The sequence below is a fragment of the Epinephelus lanceolatus genome, chromosome 10 (assembly GCF_041903045.1).
Source record: "Epinephelus lanceolatus isolate andai-2023 chromosome 10, ASM4190304v1, whole genome shotgun sequence".
NCBI classification, from domain to species: Eukaryota; Metazoa; Chordata; class Actinopteri; order Perciformes; family Serranidae; genus Epinephelus; species Epinephelus lanceolatus.
Window position 1 is genome coordinate 44,357,303 of NC_135743.1, and position 24,159 is coordinate 44,381,461.

At 41.1% G+C, this 24,159-nt stretch overlaps 1 protein-coding gene and 1 long non-coding RNA gene across 2 annotated transcripts in view; one reads left to right on the plus strand and one right to left on the minus strand.

The window, feature by feature from the left end:
• The window catches only part of LOC117265029 (IgGFc-binding protein-like), a 187,510-nt gene that overhangs the window by 121,926 nt on the left and 41,425 nt on the right, over positions 1-24,159 (plus strand). The window contains exons 23-27 of the mRNA XM_033639411.2: positions 109-305; positions 800-938; positions 2,691-2,873; positions 5,916-6,061; positions 14,341-14,687. Coding sequence (XP_033495302.2) covers positions 109-305; positions 800-938; positions 2,691-2,873; positions 5,916-6,061; positions 14,341-14,687 — 1,012 coding nt within the window. The remainder of the gene's footprint in view (positions 1-108; positions 306-799; positions 939-2,690; positions 2,874-5,915; positions 6,062-14,340; positions 14,688-24,159) is intronic.
• On the minus strand, positions 168-2,763 carry LOC144464540 (uncharacterized). The gene is made up of 3 exons (XR_013492248.1): positions 2,659-2,763; positions 2,446-2,519; positions 168-277 (listed from the first exon to the last, which is right to left on the minus strand). It is a non-coding gene; the product is annotated as an uncharacterized LOC144464540 (long non-coding RNA).

Genomic DNA, 24,159 nt, shown 5'->3' on the forward strand with positions numbered 1-24,159 from the left:
TTTCTACAAACCATAAATCAGAAAAATTGCTACACAATCATTTTAGGTGACAGATATCCAAACAAACCTCCTCAACACTGACCCTCTTGGCCTTGTTTATTCTTGCAGCCATGACATGTCCAGCAGGAAGTCACTATGAGCTGTGCTCCTCTTCCTGCTCCTCCACCTGCTTCTCCCTGCAGAGGTCAGAGCCCTGCCCAGTGTGCCAGGAGGGCTGCCAGTGTGATGACGGCCTCATGTCTGATGGAGTCCGCTGTGTTCCCGTGGAGAAATGTGGCTGTGAAGTGGATGGACAGTATTATGGGGTAATTATCATCATCGTCATCCACATCACCTTCTTCATCATAGTGCTTATTTAGTACAGTGAATAGCATACTAACATCTAGTCTGTTCTTAGTCCTGACCAACAGTGCTCCTGAACTCAGTAATTCCACAACACAGAGAATGTTGGTAAAATATTTGGGTGATTGAAATTAATATTTAATATGATTTTTTTAATGTAAAATCATGAAATAATTAAAAGGCATCCTTAAATAGCACCTTACATCTAACCATTGTAATTGTGTGTTTGATTTCTCATTGTACAGCTGAATTAAGACCATAAAAACAATAATGGAAAATATATTATCAATATTAAACAAGCTAAGATTATATCAGAAATAGGGTGCATTATTGTCATGTGTTAATGGAAAATAGTAAAATCTCAAGGACAGATGAATATGCACAAGATCTTCTATATTTAGCATATCAGTGGCCATTGATTCTGTGTGTGTTTTAATGTATGAGTGACTCTTTTCAGTCAGGTTCATCAGTATTACGGAAGGACTGTTCAGAGTTCTGTGTCTGCCAGTCTGGACAGTTCAGCTGCAAATCCACAAGTTGCAAAGAGGGAGAGGAGTGTCGCAACAGGGATGGGACAATTGGCTGCTACCCCAGAGGTCAAATACTCACTGAGTGACTGTGATCTTTTATTATCTGGCCTTGTCAAAAATGTGTTTCTATAATGTACAGAAAGCTTCTGTTCTGACAACTTTTTGCTCCACTCTGTGTCTGGAATATTGTGTTGATTCTTTATAAAGCAATGTAACAACAGCTGGAAATCTGACCTCCACAGGTTTCACATCTCACCTTGTTGAGGTGATGTAGAGTGCTCTCAGCTGTGTCAGTACACTGTGACATTTCTGGTGGATGAAAACTCATCCAGACAGGGCAGTGAAACACAACTTTTTAGCTTGTTTGATCAGACTTTCTCGCTTGTTGTTATGTTGTTATAAGATAAATATCTACTACCAACCCAGTCACCTACTTTCATCTGCAACTGTTCTGCTTTAGCAATATACACCAATCAGCCACAACAGTAAAATCCCTGACAGAGAAAATTAAAAACATTGATCATGTTGTTACAATGCAATGTTGTGCTGGGAAACCTTGGGTCCTGGCATTCATGATGATGCCGCCTGACGTCCTCCACCCACCCAAATACCGTTGCAGACCAAGTACACCTCCTCATGGCAGCAGCACTCCCAATTGGCAGATGCCCCCCAGGAGGACAATGCGCCATGCCACACTACAAAACTTCTCAGGAATGACCCAAGGAATGTGACAAAGAGCTTAAGATGTCCCTGTCTACTCCAAATTCCCTAGACCCCACTACTTGGTCTGCAATGGTGTTTGGGTTGGTTGAGCGCATCAAGTGATCACATGAATGCCAGGACCCAAGGTTTCCCAACAGAACATTTCATTATTCACTTAACCAGCAGCTGGTTTTAATTTTTTGGCTAATCGGTGTTTGTTCCATGGGAATGTTCAAGGCCACTGTGATGAAGTAGTGTGATTCTTGCATAGAAGAGAAGCAGGGTGAAAAGCCGGGTGTCATCGAGCAAGATTTGATGAGTCATTCAAATTGGGATAATGGCAAGAACTCGTGGAAGACATTCACGGTGTTGCATTTTTATTGTGCTCGCTAAAATCATCATAAGTAGCTGTGTGAACAATGAAAGAGAAAGAGAAGTCCAAATGCCAGCCACTTTCTCTACTCTGCACACTTAGCAGCATGTGGACTGTGTAAGAGAGTAACAAATATATTGGATGTGCTAACTGTCTTTCCACAGGCTACTGACCTGTTTGTCTCTTTGAAAAAGCTTAAAACCATTACAAAGGAAGAGACGCTCTTGGCTAAAAATAGCTTACACAATCAAATCAAACAGATGTACAGTTAAAACACAACTGTAAGAAACAACTGTACAAGACAACTGTACAAGAACTTTGGATCACAACTGAGAAACTGACAGGAACAGGAAACTAACTAGTGTTCAAGGTCACAGAAAAAATAATGTAAAAATGTAAAAAATACTACAAGAAAAAAATCCAAGAGTCAAAACTAAAGGGTATTATCTGTTTTGTTGTTGTTTTTATGTAAAAATGTATAATCAATAATTCTCTTACCATGAAAAATCCACCCGAATGTCCAGGGTTTACATCGCTTTCCACCCAATGTCAGCTTGAATCAGCTACAGCCGCTAAGAAAAAAGCAATGGAATTTTTTTTTTTCTTTGCATTTTTTATTTCCTTTGAGCATAGTGGAGATAGCTAATTCAGGTTAAGGGGATAAGCAGTTGCAAAAAATGGTTTGATGGATGGACTTTAAGAATAACTCACCAATACTGATACTGTGTGTGTATCTGTTCCAGATCCTTGTGCTGAAGTTGAGTGCAGGGTAAAAGAACACTGTGAGGTGTCGGAAGGCCAAGGAGTGTGTGTTCCTGATTCCAAGGCCTTATGCTGGGCTTTTGGCGACCCACACTACACAACATTTGATGGCAGGAGCTTCTCATTCCAAGGAACCTGCACCTACGTCCTCGTCAACACCACAGGTTAATAATTATCTAACAGATAAGTGTTGGTTTGTTTGCTCTGTAAGGGGTTCACAAAGCAGAGGGCTGTACTACAAAGCCAGTTCAACAGAGCCAGGCTCTCTTTGTCTGAGCTGGCTCTCAAGCTCTCAAACTCTCAAGCCTTGGTCACAGATAATGAGTACCACAATGGTGGTTATAAACGACCTCTGTTAACACAGGCTTTCTGCTTCAGGCTCTGTGCATGTTCCCATGAAACAAGTATTCAAAATAATGGATTGCATGCCATCTACTTCTGCCTTTGAAGAATATTCTAAAAAGTAAGAGTAAAAAGCAACGCTGGTGAGTAAGAAACACTGGCTGAAAATGACTAATTGTGTGAATTCACAAGTCAGTAGGCCTGTAATTATTTTACCACTCTACCACTTTATTTTTAAATGACAGCTGCACATTTTAAAGCTCTTAAACTTTAAACTCAATGCAGCAGATTTAAACATTATACTCAAGAAGTGCATTTACATATATTACTACTATTCCATGCTGAAGGATATGTGGAAAATCCCTTTAGTTGTATTGATTGAACATTATCTGTGATAAATGCCTGTAACGATTTGGTACAAAACTGGGACTCAGTAGCAGAGAAAAATCATCAAACACCAAGAGCAGTTTATCAAATTCAAATCTTTATGTAGGAGGTCAGGGGTCAAACATGTGAAGGCAGTCAGGGAAGGCACAAAACTTTGTTTCGGGAAATAACTCAAAAAGCAAAGTCCATAAATCCAAGCTGAGTCAAAAGCCAGGGTATCGAACATGAGGTAAAGGCTGGGGAGCATGAACACACTAAGGCAACAATCAGTACGTTTACATGGACAGTTTAATTCCACTTTTAATCGGAATGAAAGGCCATTCCAACTAAAAGTGGTCATGTAAACGGTCATTCCGATTGAAAAATGGTCATTCCGATTGAAAATTAAATCCGATTAAAGGGGGTGGTTTATTCCGTTTGTCATTCCGAATGAAAGAATTTTGTGTGCATGTATACACTCATTCCTCTTTAAGTTCATTCCGGTCTTTCTGCGCATGCTCATTTCCTTGCCCTTCTGGGGCGATGACGTATATAGCGCGCATAGCAACGGGCTGCATAGCAACAGGCTGAGATAGAGCAGTCAGACTTGTTGCACTCACCGGTTTCCATTCGCCACAGCACGGTCTTCTACGTCTCTTCTCCTCCTCAACAGACGAAGCATTAGCAGAACAAGGTTGTTGTCGTACTGCTGCTTCAAGAATATAAGCAAAACATGCCCGAAAAAGTCACTAAGAACGGCGTCATCAAGCATCTTGTTATTCGGAGCGAGGACTACAGTGTTTTCTTCCAGTAAACGTAAATACGTAACATCCACCCCGCCCCCTATCCAATCAGAAACCTTCCCTGCCCCAAACCTTGCGCAGACCTGAATAAAGGTGATTAAACTGATCTCCCATGTAAACCCTCATTCGGAATGAATATTTCCCATGTAAACTACCTGGAAAAACTTTAATTCCGAATGATTTCATTCAGATTTATTTCATTCCGAATGAGAAGCCATCATGTAACCGTAGCCAATGACAATCTGCCACACTGCAACACTGCAACACTGGCCTTTAAATACATACGGGCTGATTACTAACTACACACAGGTGACTAGAACAAGACACAGGTGAAACACATGAGGTAATCAACAAAGGTAGGAAAACTCAGAAAGAAAAAGGAGCACTAAACACAATGAGAACACATTTCAAAATAAAACAGGAACTGGACACAAACATATGAACATAAACTTGACAGAATACAGTATCACAATACCAATCTTTCTAGTCTGTGTTCTGTCAGCTGAAATATAAGCCTACCAGCCGTGTAAATTGACTTCAGAAACATTAGGACCAAGCATTAATACATAATTTAGTGGCAATGTTCTTGTTTGAAGTAATTATAAACCACATTTCAAATGTGATTAAATGTCTTCCTGATCGATAATATAGTGAAGCAATAACAAATGCTACCTGTGATTTTGTAGGAGGCTTATTTTGTTGCCAGTTTTGGCAGATGGACCAGAGAACACTACAGACACATTCAGTAGTTCAGCAAGAACAGCCTTATGAATAAAATAAAACAATATTATTGCTCATATTTTCAGCATCAATGATATTGGCCTACTGTAGGTCCAGTGTACACAACAAAAAAAAGCATTGTAATGCATTCAGTAAGGGTTACTATAATTGCATGGCTTAGTTTGATGGCATTTATGTAACGTTAAGGCTCAACAAGTTTGATCAAGTGTATATTCAAGTTTGCTCTAGTGATGTTATTCAAAGTAGCTGTGATAGGCGCTTTTTAACTGATTCCCTGCAGACCTAACTCTGTTAGGATCAGTTCATCAGTAACTATGGCAGTCTAGCCAGGTTAAAAAGAACCGCCTTTGTAAGACAGAACACTCTGGCTTTAGACTCAACATACTTCACCAAGCCACTGATCTGCCTTGTGGGCACAGCCCTTAGGTTTGACTTACAAAAGAACTTACCTTATCAGCAGTTTTCTTTAGAAGTACCCTGGCTCATCCAGAGTAACAGGGACACTGTTTCCGAAGAAATGTTGCTGTTGATTCTTTTTTCAGTTCATTTTTCAATAACAGCAGTGTATTACACCAGCTCTATATATTTACACAGGTGTCTGTTTGAACTACAAAAATTAAAAATAGTTTGCTTTGAAGTTACATTAATGGCAAGGTTCATGTTTATGACCTCTTGATTTTATTATTGCTCCATTGTGTTGCCTAGAATGGGCCCCCCTCCCTTACCACTTGAGTTCAATATTCATAAATTGGTACAACCAACACTATGCATTGTGTTTTCCTGTGAGTTATGTGGTTGAATTTCCAAATCAACCAAAACTGAGCTGCAGAGTATACAAAACTCACAGTTTATTAACTAAACACTGCCTGACACATACACATATGCATACATTGTTATAAAGCTCACACACTGTTGTCTTGCTTAATATAACATGAACTATTCTGACTTGCTCAGGACTTGATCCCTTCTTACCAGACGTTACTGTGACCACGAAGAATGAGCTCCGCGGGAACTCTGAAGGCTCCTTTGTGCGTTCAGTCACTGTGGAGATGTTGGGCCACCATATATCTATCTCAGCGGCTGACAAAGGAGTCGTATTGGTGGGTCTTACTTCAGAACATCAGCTTCCAACTTTTCATGCACAATTCTTAGTTACACTGAAAATGTGATTACATCTTTTTTATTCACACAATTACAGGAAAATTTAGAAAATTTGTTTTGTTTTTTTGTTTTGTTTTGTTTTGTTTTGTTTTGTTTTGTTTTGTTTTGTTTTGTTTTAGTTGTAGTGTGAGCCAGTCTTGCTGTAAGTGATGATGACACTGGACTGACCATCTTACTATAATTGCTGAGATATAGGGACACAGTGAGCTAAAGTTCAGTTAAGAAAGTGGTCAGAAGATCAACCTGTGTCTACATAAACAAATTCAGAGAAGAAGAGAAAACTTTTAAAATATTTATTAATACATTGTAAGCATCCATCCAGATTGTAGGTTAGAGTCTTGCCCAAAGGTATGTACATCCAGAACAGGTCAACTGTTGATCACAGTCCTGCACGGGTCCCTTTTTGAAACCCGCACCCACCCATACCTGTAAAGCTCAGGACCAGAACCAACGTGTTACCCGTCATTATGTCTAAGCCAAAGCTGTACCCTTTAGTAAAGGTCCCGCGACCCACCCCTTGCCCGTCATTGAACACACACAGGCTACAGTCACTCAAATTCTTGACATCCTTGAAGTATAAATCCAGCGGAGAAAAAGTCTCTTTCACTGGCTGTGCTCGATGGCAGGATGATGAACACATTCTGCTCAATCACTGCCAGGTTAGGAGACATTTTAGCATGCTCCTTTCACCACTATAAAACCTCAAAGGTATACTTCTTAGGTGTCTTGAACAGTGTTGGGCAGTAGCATCAATACAGTAGCGGACGTTTGTAGTTTAACTACATTTCTCAGTAGCTTGGTGGTAGCTTCGCTGTTTTCTGAATCAACTAACTTCTCAGTAGTTAAGCTCTTTTATTGATCACTTAGCGCGGTAGCGTCCACACAAGCTACATTTCCAAAATCATTTCTGAAGCTCAAACGAGGCGGGGATTTCTGTTATGGACTGAAATAAAACTGTCACCGCTACCACACAGAGTCACTTCCGCATGAACCTGACGGGGGACAGCCCTCCATTCCCAAACACTGCCGTTCCAAACGACCCCCACTCCGAAATTGATTTTCAAGTCCATATCGAGTTTCCTGCATCAAACACTGCCGCCCGCTCTCCATCACTCGCACAATTCTGAAACTCGTTGTACTACAAAAGCTTGAAATGAACGTTCAACTCATTGTTTTTTATTGATTATATGTCACTGTCTTCATTTATGATGTATAATTTCTCTAGCAGCAAACACATTTAAAAGGAGACGCTTGTCAAGTCTTTTTACGCGCGCCGTCCGTGGTGCTGAAATCCCCGCTGCAGCCGCCGCTCTCTGCTGACAGCAGACCGGGGGAGAATAAAAAGACATTTCTTTGCTCTGTGCTTTCAGAAAATAACCAGGGTTAGGGTAAGAAAGACCAACGGTCTGTACAGCAGTCCCACTGTGTTTGCCGGGGCATATCAGGCTGTGTGATTATGCACAAAGATTGGTTTAATGCATTGGAGCAATTTCATACAATTTCGGACATTTAACGTGATAAACTAATTTCAGTCCAACATGGTCATTTGCTTAGAGGATTCAGCTGAAGCATAATGAGTGTTATTTGCCATTAAGATGAAATATTTGCTTGTTTTGTGGTTAATACTGCACATATCCATTTGACCCCATCATGAATGGGATTTATATTCGTTCCTGCAGTCAGAGGCAAAAGGATCAATACGCAGACTGCGTTTCCTTTGCGTCCGTCTCGTTCATTCAAACTTTGTAAACACGGTTGGGATTTGTAGGGGACATACATGTGTATGCTGCTCACTATATAATGTGTTTACCAAAATGTGTTTACTAGCCTCATTTCTAGTCAAAACAAATCTCTTTACACTTAAAAAATACTTCTTTCAAGCAAATTATCATTTGAAATAAGTATGAAAATCTGTCCATTTTTTTTTTGCTTGCAATAAGAAAAAAAACTTGCTCCATGGACAGATTTTTTTTCTACTTATTTCAAGTGAAAATCTTCCTGAAACAAGTGAAAATTGTCTAAAAACAAGTTACTTTTTAGGTGATTAGTCTTATTTCAATTGTAATGAGATTTGTTTTGACTAGAAATAAATATTCTTGGTAAGATTTTGAGTTTTTGCAGTGTATATACACACATACATACACGCATGTACGTTTTTGACCATGTTGTGACTGTTTGAAGCAGGTCTTCATTCTTGCTGTTGTGGTTTGAGTCGTGTTGTGAGTTAGTGCAGCTCACTGTTCAATAAACAATTGAACTTAACTTTTTTACCTGCCTATCTGTTTGACTGACAGTTTTATTGATCAGTAAGGTAACACTGACTTGGCACAAAGTTGGTTCAGTTTAGTAAAAAGCTTGGATGTAGTTGCACTAGTTACTTTCATTTTGTTGTAGCTTAGCTTGCTACATTTCTGAGGGTGATAGCTTTGATGTAGTGAAGCTTCATTTAATATTAGAGTAACTAGTAGCTTAGCTCACTACACTTTCCAAGTAGCTTGCCCAACACTGGTCTTGAACTCGATGTACACTGCCACCTCATCCTCGGGCTGCAAAGTTTCATCACTGGAGTCCTCCACGTCAGTGACAAATATGATGATGGGATCAGAGGGGTATTCCAGGTAGGAGGTTCAACAAACTGAGTCTAATCCTGAACTCTGAGTTGACTTACCCTGAGATGGGAAACTCTGAGTATCCAGTTCCAGAACAGCTGATTTGAATTAGTTCAATCAACTCTGAGTAGGTACACCTTGAGTTAAGCGCATGCACAACCACAATAAAAAGCCATCATCAGTGGAGCCCCAGTACCTCGATTCACCATGGCAACCGGAGAGAAAAAGTGATCAACTTATTTTACACCCGCGGTGTGGTGTGGTGTTTCGTAAAAAAAAGTAACACCACTAAAGCTGCCAAGGAGAGAGAGGCAGCATGTGAAATTTAGCAAGCAGAATTGTCTTTGACGGGATGGTAGTGGCTTAGTGGATAGAGCAGGCGTCCCATATATGGGGCATTCTACTGAATGTGTGCAAAGTCAGGCTGGAAATATTTTGAAATTTTGTATGTTTTATTTCCAAAACTTTGTCCCTATATATATTGTACCATATGTAAAGATCACATATCTAGTAAAATGACTATAAATTTTTATATTGTATTTTCAGACTGTTTTGGAATGTTTTTCCTCTCCCAAAATTTTTCACTACAGAAACATATAGTATTATATTCTACAAAAAAATATATATCAACCTGTTATGCCTGTTCCTTCCCTTGTCTAAAGATTTAAATTTTTACAAATTTTGACTGAAGGTTTTCACAATTAAATCTATAAAAAAATAATATTTTAACAAATTTCGAAGTTCAAATTATAGAATTCTTCAAAATCTAAATGCAATCTTTCTTTGTAAAATGCATAACGCTGATCAGATTGATTTCAGAGTTAATAACTGATGAAACAGAACATAAATGTAACCAATTAGCATCATAATACTTTAGTTGATAACTCAGTATACTTTATTTTTTACAAAACACCCAGTGTTTCAGTAGTGACTGCACTGTTTCGGTAGTGACTGTGCTGTTTCGGTAGTGACCATTATTCTGTTTTTAAAGTTGCATCATATTTCCTCAAATGTATGCCTTATGGTGGGAATATTACAAAGACAAAGACAAATGTTTTGTGGTCAATAAAACAATTTAATTTTTGAGAGAGCAGAGCAGAGTAGAGTAGAGTAGAGCGGAGCAGAATAGAGCAGAGCATAGTAGAGTAGAGTGGAGAAGAGTATTGTGGAGCAGAGTATAGTAGAATAGAGCAAAGTAGAGCAGAGTATAGTAGAGTAGAGCAGAATATAGTAGAATAGAACAGAGAAGAGCAAAGTAGAGTAGAGTAGAGCTGAGTAGAACAGAGCAGAATAGAGTAGAGCAGAGTATAGAGTAGAGCACAGCACAGTAGAGTAGAGCAGAGAATAGTAGAGCAGAGCAGAATAGAGTAGAGTATAGTAGAGCAAAGTAGAGCAGAGTGAAGCAGAGTATAGTAGAGTAGAGCAGAGTAGAGCAGAGTAGAACAGAGCAGAGTAGAGCAGAATAGAGTAGAGCAGAGTATAGTAGAGTAGAGCAGAGTAGAATAAAGTAGAGCAGAGTAGAACAGAGCAGAGAAGAACAGAGCAGAGTAAAGCAGAACAGAGTAAATCAGAGTAGAGCAGAGTAGAACAGAGCAGAGTAGAGCAGAATAGAGTAAAGCAAAGTAGAGTGGAGCAGAGTATAGTAGAGTAGAGCAGAGTATAGTAGAGTAGAGCAGAGCAGAGTAGAACAGAGCAGAGTAGAGAAGAACAGAGCAGAGTAGAGCAGAGTAGAGCAGAGTAAAGCGGAATGGAGTATATCAGAGTAGAGCAGAGTAGAACAGAGCAGAGTAGAGCAGAATAAAGTAGAGCAAAGTAGAGTAGAACAGAGTAGAATAAAGTAGAGCAGAGGAGAACAGAGCAGAGTAGAGCAGAGTCGAGCAGAGTATAGTAGAATAGAGCAGTGCAAAGTAGAGCAGAGTAGAACACAGCAGAGTAAAGCAAAGTAGAGCAGAGTAGAGCAAAGTAGAGCAGAGTAGAACAGAGTATAGAGTATAGCAGAGCAGAGTATAGTAGAGTAGAGCAAAGTAGAGCAGTATATAGTAGAGTAGACCAGAGTAGAGCAGAGCAGAATAGAGTAGAGCAGAGCAGAGTATAGTAGAGTAGAGCAGAATAGAGTAGAGTAGAGCAGAGTAAACTAGAGTAGAGCAGAGTAGTGCAAAGAAGAGCAGAGTACAACAGAGCAGAGTAGATTATAGTATAGTAGAGTAGAGCAGAGTAGAGCAGAATAGAGTAAAGCAGAGTAGAGAAGAGTAGAGTATAGAGTAAAGCAAGGTAGAGTAGACCAGGGTAGAGTAGAGCAGAGCAGAGCAGAGCAGAGAAGAGCAAGACTTTGGACCACAAAATTATGGGGTTTAACTACTGACCATTCCATTTTGTCACTACCGAAATGATCATGTCACTACCGAAACTTTACCATAGGTTTCGGTAGTGACTGTTTCGGTAGTGACAATCCTAGCTATTTTTCAGGATAACTAAAGAATGCTAACAGTCACATGGCTAACAATCACATTTGAAGAGTTGTTCACACAGAAAAACATAATATTTTGCATAAACCCCCCAAATTTTTCATAATTGAAGAGAACGTGTTCGGTAATGACAGTTTTAAAAGTTACACACTGATTTTCAGACTTTGGAAGACATTTATTTAAAAAATGATGGGAGTCAGCGACTTACCATTCAGCCATGTGGGACGGGGGTGCAGTACTACCCCCCTTCTCAGAAATTATGGGGTGTGGCTAAAATCCAGACTCAACCAGAGCATTAAAACTCTTGTGTTTGGGTAGTGACATGAAAACAAGGGACACTATTTTTTTTTAGCATAGTTTCTTAATTTAAAAATTAATCCCACAATACATCTAAATCTTTCAACTTGTGTTTAAACTTAATCACAAAGATGTTTTAAATTACACTTTTGAAAAAAATATGAAAAATGTTTTAAGTGTTATTTACATGAATTGAATTTTAGAGGTCAGGGTTGGGGACAGCTACTTCCCAATAGAAAGTACCCTATAAATGGTGATTTTGTATTTATTTAGCTTATCACTTTTTCATTTAATGTCCTGGGTTTAAATAGGTCATAACATAATCTTTGTAAATATCTATGTCTGAATACTCAATTATATAATTTTTGTTGTTTTTTTGTCAAGGGATAGCACTTTGCACAAAATCAGTAGAATGCCCCATATATGGCTTTTGCCGCAGCGGCACGGATTCAACTCCGGCCTGTGGCACCTTGCTGCATGTCACTCTGTCTCTCTCCCCCTTTCAAGCTTAACTGTCCTGTCAGTTTAAGGCAAAATGCCTTAAATGATGACTTATTAGACTTATGACTTATGACTTATCTCTTTCTGGAACTGAAAACCCAGAATTTCCCTCATTTCAGGGTTAACATACTCAGAGTTTTCTCTGAACCCACTTTCTGGAATACCCCTCAGGTTCTGTTTGTGTCATTGACTTTCACAACAAAAGGAGCTGCAGCTCGATATTAGTGATTTAGAATATTACACATATACTGCACATTTTTTTCATTTGTTTTATTCTAACAAATAAAAAAAAATATATACATATATGTACATATATACACACACACACACACACACACACACACACATATATGATGTTTTTTGTTAACCACATGCTTTTGTTACACAATAAATACCCATAAGCCTTGTGAATACATGGTGTTTTACTGATGTTATACGTTTATTTTGAAAAGACTGTATGCATCTAACGAGCAGAAACTGTATATTTCCTGTGAAAGTGTATTTTGAAGAGAGACAATACATGAGTATATATATATATCAATCAATCAATTTTATTTATAAAGCCCAATATCACAAATCACAATTTGCCTCAGAGGGCTTTACAGCATACGACATCCCTCTGTCCTTAGGACCCTCGCAGCGGATAAGGAACCCCCCCCCCCCCCCCAAAAAAAAAATTTAACAGGGAAAAAAACGGTAGAAACCTCAGGAAGAGCAACTGAGGAGGGATCCCTCTTCCAGGACGGACAGACGTGCAATAGATGTCGTACAGAGCAGATCAACATGATAAATTAACAGTAATCCATATGACACAATGAGACAGAAAGAGAGACAAAGACAGAGAGAGATGCAGGACAGACAGTAATGACAGTAGCTTACAACAACATTAATGAAAGTAATAATATTATAATAATAATTACGGCTATTGTGGTACAATATGTTGAAAGTATATATTAATATCTGATAGTATATGTATGTGACAATAATCATATGTGTATAATAACAGTAGAAGTATGACTAATGATAACAGCAGCAGGAGGCATCTGGCAGGACCACGGCAGCAGCACAACCACACGTCACACTATCCAGGCACCGCTGCAATATAAGTTGACCTGCGAGACAGTGGAGCCCAAAGGCTCCGGAGAAGAGGCCAAGTTAGTGACATGCAGTACAGCCAAGTTAGCGAGATGCAGTAACAGGACATGAGTGTTACACATAAACATAGTGTGTGTATATGTATATATCTATTCATATATAAGCTAGTATACACATTTTTACCTGTTACACAGCTTTTTTGGACACGCAACCTGGTACAGGGCTCTGATTTAGAGGTTCCGTTTCACCTGATCTGCGTGTAATTGTGGTAAGGCAACTGCCGACAACTGCAGTTTTTCGAATGGCCACTTGAGGCCGGCTCCAAAAGTGAGTCAGTCCCCATTGACACCCATCGTAGAAGGCAGAAATAAACATGTACAGGCTGGTACAAACAATGTTTTTGGTCGCTGTGGGTTAATTTCCCATTCATGACTACTGTACAGTGGGGGGTGAATTTTGACATAACTTGCCTGTTTAAAAAATTTACCAAGGTTTAAAGTTACACTTAATTAAGGGCATGGCCACTTGGAGTGACAGGATGTCTGCAAGACGTCACTGCTGTCTTTAACTTAGATCCACCCCTCGCTTCTCCAAAGCTCCTCCCTCCCTCTCATCCAAATTTAGTCAGGTGGGAGGGTGAATCTGAGGCATCAAAACAGCAGTTCACAAACCAATGGATGATGTCGGGTGGCTACGTCCATTATTTTATACAGTCTATGGAGGTAACCAGAGCAGGTGTAGGGATCCATGGGAAGGATCCTTTATGCTGATAACTAACTCTTGAGGTGCACTAGGGCTGAACAATAATCTACATTAATGTATATCACAATATAGCAAATTGATGCAGAATCATTTCAATACTCACTATCATGTTAAATGCAATGCCCTGTGTTGCAGTCTTATGCATTACATTGCACCAAGCTCTTCCCACATGTAAAACCAGCAACTACCAACTAATAATTATTTTGTCACTTTTTACTTACAGTATCCTTGGGATCGTTGTTTTGGGAAATAAAACACTCACATTGTGCTCTTTTTGCCTTTTCTTTTAGTTCTTTCATAAGCAGTTCCAAAGTTCCTGTTGATGATATTTTAATTAATGGAAGACAACTACTTTGGTGTTATTTTTAAGGCTCAAGTGTGGCAGAATATTTTGAATATTTTTAAAGTCATAAAGATTATCAGCATATATAACATTATATTTGCTTTCAGTACCACACTCTCTCTCTCTGTCTCTGTTTCTGTCTCTAGGTGGATGGTATTAAGACAGGACTTCCTGTCCTTCTTGAAGAAGGAAGCATCTCCATAATAAAATCTGGAATTAGAGGCATACTCCAGAGTGATATCGGTGTTGAAGTCACTTTTGATTGGTGTACACTTGTCATGGTGTCCATCAGCAGCAGTTACTATGGTAATGTTGCTGGGCTCTGTGGCAACTACAATGGCAACATAGAGGATGAGCTAACAACCCCCAGAGGCAACACAGCTGTTAATGTGACAGACTGGGCAGGGTCATGGAGCATCGAAGACTACGACCCATTCTGTTACCATTACTGTGAGGGCAACTGTCCTAAGTGCTCCGAGGAGGACCGCATAAGGTAATGTTATGTAATATCAAGTTTTATATTAACCTAAATAACCAGTATTTTAAGGGCCAGAGCATGAACAACACGAGGACCCTCTTGTGAAGCAATGAATTATCATTATTAGTGAGTGAGCACCAACCACAATTATTGTTAGTATTAGGCCCTGAGAACAGAACATAGGAGTTGTTCAGTGGTGTTCATTATGTCTTCACTTTCTGATAATCACTCAGTGTTTCCCATTAATTAACGAAACTATGGCGGCCATAGTTTAATTTGACCCGCCATAGTTTCTAAATAAAAGATTTAGGGTGCCGAAAGTATTGACTTCTCATGATATAAATAATATCTCGAACGCCGTAGCGTTTTGTGCCGATGTGCTCAGGCTGTCAGATCCAGCGCTCGACAGTGCGAGCGTTTCACTCGACTAAAAATACGTGTGTGCGAACTGTAAAAAATATTTAGGGGCACATGTGCGCATAAAAAAAAATCAGCCGAAGCAGCCTATATTTTTGTCAATAAAAAAATATGATAATCTAACCGCAAATGTTGAAGGAACTCCAGCCGCCTTCCCTCTTCCCTCTTCCCTCTTCCCCGTGTGACACGGTTATGGGCGGTTTTCCAAGCCACTGTCGGCACAATGAATATAAGTCCCACTGTTGGCTGGGTGGAAATAACTCAAAGGGCTCTAGTTTCCCGACGCAGCACAGGGTGGCGCAGGGTGGCGAACCCCGCGCAGAACTAGTTTCGAGCAGCGCAACCCGAGGCGCCCTCAGTTTGGTAGTTTAGCAGACCGAGGTGCGCTGAGATGGGTGTGGTGGCGGAGCAGGGGGAGGTGTCGACAGATCCAGCTTGGCGTAGTGACAGTTTCGTGCCAAAAGGCTTCGCCAAAGGTGCGCTAAAAGCTCGCCATCTGAAACCAGGTCTACTGTCAGCGCAGGGGGAGCGCAGCCGGTGTAAGCCGAAGTTTGGCTGACCGGCGGGCAGTGCGCGCACGTCAACAAAACCTCACAGGCAGGTTTCCAGAATGTCAGGCACATTAACGATGCAATAAATACCCACAAAAACCACTATTCAATGCAACTATCTGCAATCAGCACATAAATGTATCTCTATATCGACTGTCCTGTCACATCTGATGTCAGATCAAAGGGGATTGGCACCGTTTGGCACGTTTGGCACGCGTAATGGAAACCCAACCTGATTTGATTAAACAGCTGCAAACTAGTGAGTTCACATCCCTCTCAGCCAACCACAAACAGCCACAGCATCAGATAGGGAGTATATATTCAGCATCTGTCATCTTAGAAAAGTCAAAAGAAAAGAAACAGAGTGAGACTGCGAGAGAGAAAGAGAGAGAGCGCGCGCACGAGAGAAACGCATCATTGACTCCTCCCAGGCTACCTTTGCATCATCAGCCCGTGGAGGTCTGCTCGCAGTTCCGTATATTCGGACACTGCGAGCTTGGACCTCCCGGACCAAAACATCAGTTTCCTCCTGGGAGGAGTTTGGCCGTCTGACGCTGTTGCTCTCTTCTGTCATGGCGAATTGAGTAAACTCTCATTACGCCTTCGTGCGGCGCATTTAAGGGCGAGGAGAGGGGCTCATTTGATTGGTGTGATGTGTGTAAAACCCACTCCACGCCTTCTCTCCTTCCTCTTTCCGACTTGCGCAGGTAGGAAGGACGGAGGTGGGAAAGAGGAGTAGCAGCGCCAGCGCGCACGGTGTGCCAAACTTGCAAAATCCGCCTGGCCACACCCAGTTGGCAAAGCGCAGGTGCGCTGCGCCCCCGCCTCGCCCGGTCTGCGAAACTAGAGCCCAAAGTGTGGAGAAGAGGGACCGGGAAAAGCGGCGGACCTCCGGGGAAGCCTGCTTCGTTCTGCCCGCAGTTAGGGACCGTTCGCCACGGTACTGCTGCTGGGCAGGGTGGAAATAAGTCCTGCAGAGTTACAAAGGACCTGGAGAATGTTTTAGGATGGTAATAACATTATATGAGATAATCATCTTACAAAGATAATATAAGATAATAACATTAAAGACAAAATTAAATTGCAATACTTTTTCAAAACTTGATGATTTTACCTTTTGTAGCCTATACAAAATCATTTCAATTTCAATTTACAATGTTCAAAATTTTCTTCCGGGCGGGGGGCACTGTTTCCCAAAATCCTGTGGGAAACACTGAATCACTTTTACCTCAGACATGTATTAAGGGGTTACATACCTCTGTAGGCTTCTTGACATGTTTCAGTGGAAACTTCTGCCTTCCTCAGAAGTGTCACTTGATGGTGGTTGTGAAGCGTCTTTATCAGCTGATTGATGTAAGGGAGGCGTGACCACGCCTCCTGCTGTCCGTCCGGAGGAAAATAAGGTAAGGCAGCGGGGCCCAGGGATGGTGAACAGGGACGAGGGGGGATACATGCTCTCCCACACCTGGATCAGTGTCCTGGAGAGGGGGCGGATGGACAGCAAGAGGCGTGACCGTCCTGTCAAAACTGACAGGACGGTCACGCTTCCCTAACGTCAGCTGATTGACATATCAGCTGATAAAGACGTGTCACAACCACCACCAAGTGATACTTATGAGGAAGGCACAAGTTTCTGCCAAAACATGTCAAGAAGCCTAAAAAGGTATGTAACACCTTAATACATGTCTGAGATAAAAGAACAACTTAAGTGAGAACATAGGAGGTCAAGAAGGCCTCATTGAGACTGAAGAAATTATTAGGGCCTGAGCAAAGACCAGTGTGAGCATCCTATTATAATCTCAATATTTATGATTAGGGCATGAGCACCAACCGGTGTGGGGACTGTGTTGTAATTGCTTAATTTATTATTATTTTACAAAAAGAATTGCATTTTTGTGGGGTTAAATGGGCTCGAAAACTCAGGACACTTTGCACGTGCATCAATAAAAAAATGTTTTATTGGTTTCATGCCTGGGAATGACTCAATAGTGCCCCCTAGGAAATTTTGTAGAAGCAGACCCTGTGGGATGTTTCACTTGGAGTTATGAAAATTGGAAGGTGCCTGTAACATCCTAAGACTTAAAAAAAAAAAAAGTCTCAAAGAACCAGTGCCCTGCACAGACATTTTGCAGGGCAGGTGCCCATGTGGAAAAAAAGGGCATGTCTTTCATGTTTTTTGGGTTTTTTTTTAATGTATTTGTGAAATGCTGTGGCAAAAGTGAAAAAAAAAACATTGTGCATGCTGTAGTAGTCTATAAAGTAAATAATCATCACAATCAACAATTTTTTACACAAAATTTAAAAACACTGTTCTCTGAATAAATAAAATTACAAACCAACCTGCTAGAGTGCTGGAGGGCTACTGGTGATTTTATGCCACACTGGCTTACTTATTGTTAAGCTTTAGGGTGGGTTTTTGCCAAAGTTAGTCTGGCTGTATTGAGATAATTTATAAGTGATTTAATTTCACAACAGTGACAAACAATGCTAAGGCTTAGGGCAAACGCTATTGTTACCTGGTTGTCCATGATTGCAGGTCAGGAAGAGAAGAATTGATGCCATGAGCCAAATTGAAAAACTAAAGTATAAGAATATTAAAAAGATGTAGGAAAAAAACATGTCTTGCAAAAAGGGCACTTACCTGGACAGAGGGCAAAATGGCAGGTGGTGCAGCACCACCTGGGGTCTATCTGTCCACATGACATCTAAGAGATATCCTTAACCCAACAGGAAGTCAGTCAGTCAGTCAGAACTTGTCACTTTGTGGCATTTTTGCCATTTTCTGGTATTTAACAAACTCCTTCCAGAGATTTTGCTTGATTGACTTTAGATTTTGGCAGTATAATCTAAAGACCTTGTTGATGCTACATTGTGAAGCTTTTAAGTTTTTGTCAAACAGCACGGCTAAGGCTTTAAATTCCCATGTTTTGCCATGAAACAGGAGGGAATTTTTAACTCTTCAGTACATGATTAAATCTCCCCCAAACGTCACATGGTTGAGATGGAATTGACCTAGGGGCCAATATTGACTGGCAACAGGAAATTACATTTTATAATCTGATGACCCATCATCACTGGTTCTAGCAAATTGATCAGATCCACATGGGCAGAAAAACCTCAAGACCCTATTGATGCCTTATTGTGAAGTTTTTGTCTAACAGCATTGCTGTGGCAGTGCAGTTAATTCCCAGGCTTGACCAAGACATAGGAAGCTGAGCGTCAAGGCCTGAAGACAGCTACAGACCAATTTACAATCATAGTCATGGTGCCACCTACTAGCAACAGGAAATTGCATGTTTTATACCTCGATTTACTTCTTGTAGCAGGTTAACCAGAGCCACCTCAAATTTGCTCAGAAAGCTCTTAAGACCTTAATGATACTCAAAAGTAAAACTTTTAAGTTTTCAATAAACACTGTTGCGATAGCGATGCATTTTTCTCCATGAAACAGGATGTTGTTACTGAGGGGCTAGGGATGCTTGAAAAATCACAAGACTTGGTACACCCATCAGAAGCACTTAAACGTGTTATCTGATTTGGTTTTTATGCTTAGGTGTGCCAAGGGGGCTTGTTAGCGCCCCCTACAATATTTAAACGAAGCAGTCCTCATTGCATATTTTACCAAGAGGTACACAATTTGGTGCGCACATGTATCACCTCTAGGCTTAAAAAAATCTCTTGTGGCCATGCTGTAAAGTAAACAGGATGTCGGCCAACTTAAACTTAGTGTGAAGAGTAATGCTGAAAACAGGCTCCATATTTAATATTACATGCCAACCCCTACTAGCAGATTAACTTTATTGACCCAATCTCAAGACCCTCATGATGCTAAATGGCAAAGCTGCTGAGTTATCATCAAACTGCATTGCTTTGGCAGTGCAGCAAATTTTACTGTTTTGACAGAACACAGAAAGCTGTTGAAACTTGACTTTACATAATCCAATGTGCCACAAGTTTCACATTGTCCAGTCCTGAAGATATCTACATACCCAAGTTGACTCATAGTCATAGTGCCCCCTCTGGGCCTGTCATCACTACTTACATCAAATTTCCATGTTTCACCACAAAACAGGAAGTGGTTTGAAACGCTACTGTTCAAGGTCTAGTCTACCCCAAACTTTATATGTTTAATAAAAGTCCTGACCTGAAGACGTCTACTTACCAGGATTTACTTACAGTTAGAGTGCCAACTACTGGCATATAATGACATATTTTATATTTTGATGAACTCCTCCTCCCAAGTTTACCAGACCCAACTCAAATTTGTTTTGAAGAGTGTTAAGACCTTAAGGAAGCTTTATTGTGAAGATGGTGACTTTCTGTTAAGTGGCATTGCCATGGGTTAGCAGCCATTTTGCACTTTTTGCTACAAAACAGGAAGTTGTTCTAAATTCAGCATAAATTGTCAAGTCTGCTCCAAATTAATAATGCTCAATAGGACTCTTCTCATCATATCTACCTGGCGAAACTAAGTTACAGTGATGGCGCCTGTGTTTGGCTCTGCCACTGCCCAGCTTTCCCGTGGGTTCCTACCTGTTCTTTGTATTGCTCTGTTCGTTCTACTGTTTGTCAACGATGGATTTGCTCCTCGGGTGTATGATCGCCAGTAGAGTTGGGCGGGGGGGGGGGTATTAAGGCCCGAACATACTCTGAATTGCTGCGTTGTGCTCCGGCGTCCAGCAAAAATAGAAGTCCTGCCTATCTGTTGCGGAGGGCTCCGGAGTGCCGGAGCTGAGACGGAGCCAGAACGCAGTAGAGCCGCAGCTGGTGGAAACACACACATTGACTAGAATGGAATCCTATCGGCTTCGCTGCCGTGCCGGAGCGCAGACGCAACCAACACGCATCTGGTGGAAATTGGCCTTATTTTTGCCGGACACTGGAGCACAACGCAGCAATTCAGCACAGAGCAGATCGTGCGGGGCAGGAAGGAAGGAAACACAATAAAACATCCGGTTAATTTTCAAAATAAAGTACATAGTGTTCACGGCGGATCATATTTCCCTGCACTACACCTTAAAAACTACATAATGGGCAGAGGCAGGCCTGAAGTCAACAGGTCAGAGGTTTTCAGACGTCATTCACCCCGTGAACACCATGGACGAGGAGATATTAATCATGGCAGTGCACCGAGATGTCTTCCGGCGGAGCTGCACCGCACTGCACAGCAAACGCAGCCAGTGGGTATTGACAGACGGCGGAGCACACAGCGGATAACCAGCACTGCTGTTCTGCAACGGACACGCATCCAGTGGAAATTCGGCGTCAGCCTCGTTCAGCCTCGATCTCGTCAGCATGCTCCACACACGCACTGTCTCCCCCCCACACCTCGCGATTGCATCGTCATTTAAAAAAGACATCGTGAAACAACCCTTCTATCGCCGATGGGCGAATTTCACTACAGAAATTCTTGGTGTCACTGTGGACCAGGCTCTGACTCTGGACCAACATGTGAAGTTATTGATCCGCTCTTGCTTTTTCCAGCTGAGGAACATAGCCAAACTCAGGCCCATTGTGTCTCAAGCAGAGATGGAAATGTTGATACATGCGTTTGTTTTGTCACGTCTGGATTATTGCAACTCTCTTTATGCTCTTGAAAGGTGCTATATAAATAAAGTTTATTATCATTATTATTATTATTATTATTATTATTATTATTATTATTACAGTTACAGCACCACCTACTGACAGCTGGAAATTACAGGTTTTAAACTTTGATGTACCCTTCCTACTGGGATAACCAGTTCCACCGTAAATGTGGTGAGAAAAGCCTTAAGACTTAAGAAGATGACGCCTTAGTGTGAAGGATGTGAGTTGTGCTATTGCCATGGTAACCCATTATACACCATGAAACAAAGAAAATATAAAAGAAGGAACAGTCATGCCAACAGTGACAGTGTTCGAGGAGCCAGACTTTAGAGTCAGTTCCACTCGAGTCAATGGGGCAACACATCACATCACACTATAACCCATCATATCTTTGTTGATTCACCTGTGACTGAGAAAACCTTCCACCAGATTAAAAAACACAGATTACGTGATGCTTACCGAGGTTTAATATTGATCAGTCAATTCAATCAATTTTATTTATAAAGCCCAATATCACAAATCACAATTTGCCTCACAGGGCTTTACAGCATACGACATCCCTCTGTCCTTAGGACCCTCGCAGCGGATAAGGAAAAACTCCCCCAAAAAAACCTTTTAACAGGGGAAAAAGGGGATCCCTCTTCCAGGACGGACAGACGTGCAATAGATGTCGTACAGAACAGATCAGCATAATAAATTAACAGTAATACATATGACACAATGAGACAGAAAGAGAGAGAGAGACAGAGGCAGAGAGAGATGCAGGACAGACGGTAACGGTAATAGCTTACAACATCTAATCAACTAATCATCATTAGTCGTTAGTCATATTTCTACTGTTACTATACACATATGATTATTGTCACACATGTATACTGCCAGATATATTAATATATACATTAATATATACAATACAGGCCAAAAGTTTGGACACACCTTCTCATTCAATGCGTTTTCTTTATTTTCATGACTATTTACATTGTAGATTCTCACTGAAGGCATCAAAACTATGAATGAACACATGTGGAGTTATGTACTTAACAAAAAAAGGTGAAATAACTGAAAACATGTTTTATATTCTAGTTTCTTCAAAATAGCCACCCTTTGCTCTGATTACTGCTTTGCACACTCTTGGCATTCTCTCCATGAGCTTCAAGAGGTAGTCACCTGAAATGGTTTTCCAACAGTCTTGAAGGAGTTCCCAGGGGTGTTTAGCACTTGTTGGCCCCTTTGCCTTCACTCTGCGGTCCAGCTCACCCCAAACCATCTCGATTGGGTTCAGGTCCGGTGACTGTGGAGGCCAGGTCATCTGCCGCAGCACTCCATCACTCTCCTTCTTGGTCAAATAGCCCTTACACAGCCTGGAGGTGTGTTTGGGGTCATTGTCCTGTTGAAAAATAAATGATCATCCAACTAAACGCAAACCGGATGGGATGGCATGTCGCTGCAGGATGCTGTGGTAGCCATGCTGGTTCAGTGTGCCTTCAATTTTGAATAAATCCCCAACAGTGTCACCAGCAAAACACCCCCACACCATCACACCTCCTCCTCCATGCTTCACAGTGGGAACCAGGTATGTGGAATCCATCTGTTCACCTTTTCTGCGTCTCACAAAGACACGGCGGTTGGAACCAAAGATCTCAAATTTGGACTCATCAGACCAAAGCACAGATTTCCACTGGTCTAATGTCCATTCCTTGTGTTTCTTGGCCCAAACAAATCTCTTCTGCTTGTTGCCTCTCCTTAGCAGTGGTTTCCTAGCAGCTATTTGACCATGAAGGCCTGATTGGCGCAGTCTCCTCTTAACAGTTGTTCTAGAGATGGGTCTGCTGCTAGAACTCTGTGTGGCATTCATCTGGTCTCTGATCTGAGCTGCTGTTAACTTGCCATTTTTGAGGCTGGTGACTCGGATGAACTTATCCTCAGAAGCAGAGGTGACTCTTGGTCTTCCTTTCCTGGGTCGGTCCTCATGTGTGCCAGTTTGGTTGTAGCGCTTGATGGTTTTTGCGACTCCACTTGGGGACACATTTAAAGTTTTTGCAATTTTCCGGACTGACTGACCTTCATTTCTTAAAGTAATGATGGCCACTGGTTTTTCTTTAGTTAGCTGATTGGTTCTTGCCATAATATGAATTTTAACAGTTGTCCAATAGGGCTGTCGGCTGTGTATTAACCTGACTTCTGCACAACACAACTGATGGTCCCCACCCCATTGATAAAGCAAGAAATTCCACTAATTAATCCTGATAAGGCACACCTGTGAAGTGGAAACCATTTCAGGTGACTACCTCTTGAAGCTCATGGAGAGAATGCCAAGAGTGTGCAAAGCAGTAATCAGAGCAAAGGGTGGCTATTTTGAAGAAACTAGAATATAAAACATGTTTTCAGTTATTTCCCCTTTTTTTGTTAAGTACATAACTCCACATGTGTTCATTCATAGTTTTGATGCCTTCAGTGAGAATCTACAATGTAAATAGTCATGAAAATAAAGAAAACGCATTGAATGAGAAGGTGTGTCCAAACTTTTGGCCTGTACTGTACTTTCAACATATTGTACCACAGTAGCCAGAACTATAACTATAATATTATTACTTTCATTAATGTTGTTGTAAGCTACTGTCATTACCGTCTGTCCTGCATCTCTCTCTCTCTCTCTCTCTCTCTCTCTCACACACACACTCTCTCTCTCTCTGTCTCATTGTGTCATATGGATTACTGTTAATTTATTATGCTGATCTGTTCTGTACGACATCTATTGCACGTCTGTCCGTCCTGGAAGAGGGATCCCTCCTCAGTTGCTCTTCCTGAGGTTTCTATCATTTTTTTCCCCCGTTAAAGGGTTTTTTTGGGGAGTTTTTCCTTATCCGCTATGAGGGTCCAAAGGACAGAGGGATGTTGTATGCTGTAAAGCCCTGTGAGGCAAATTGTGA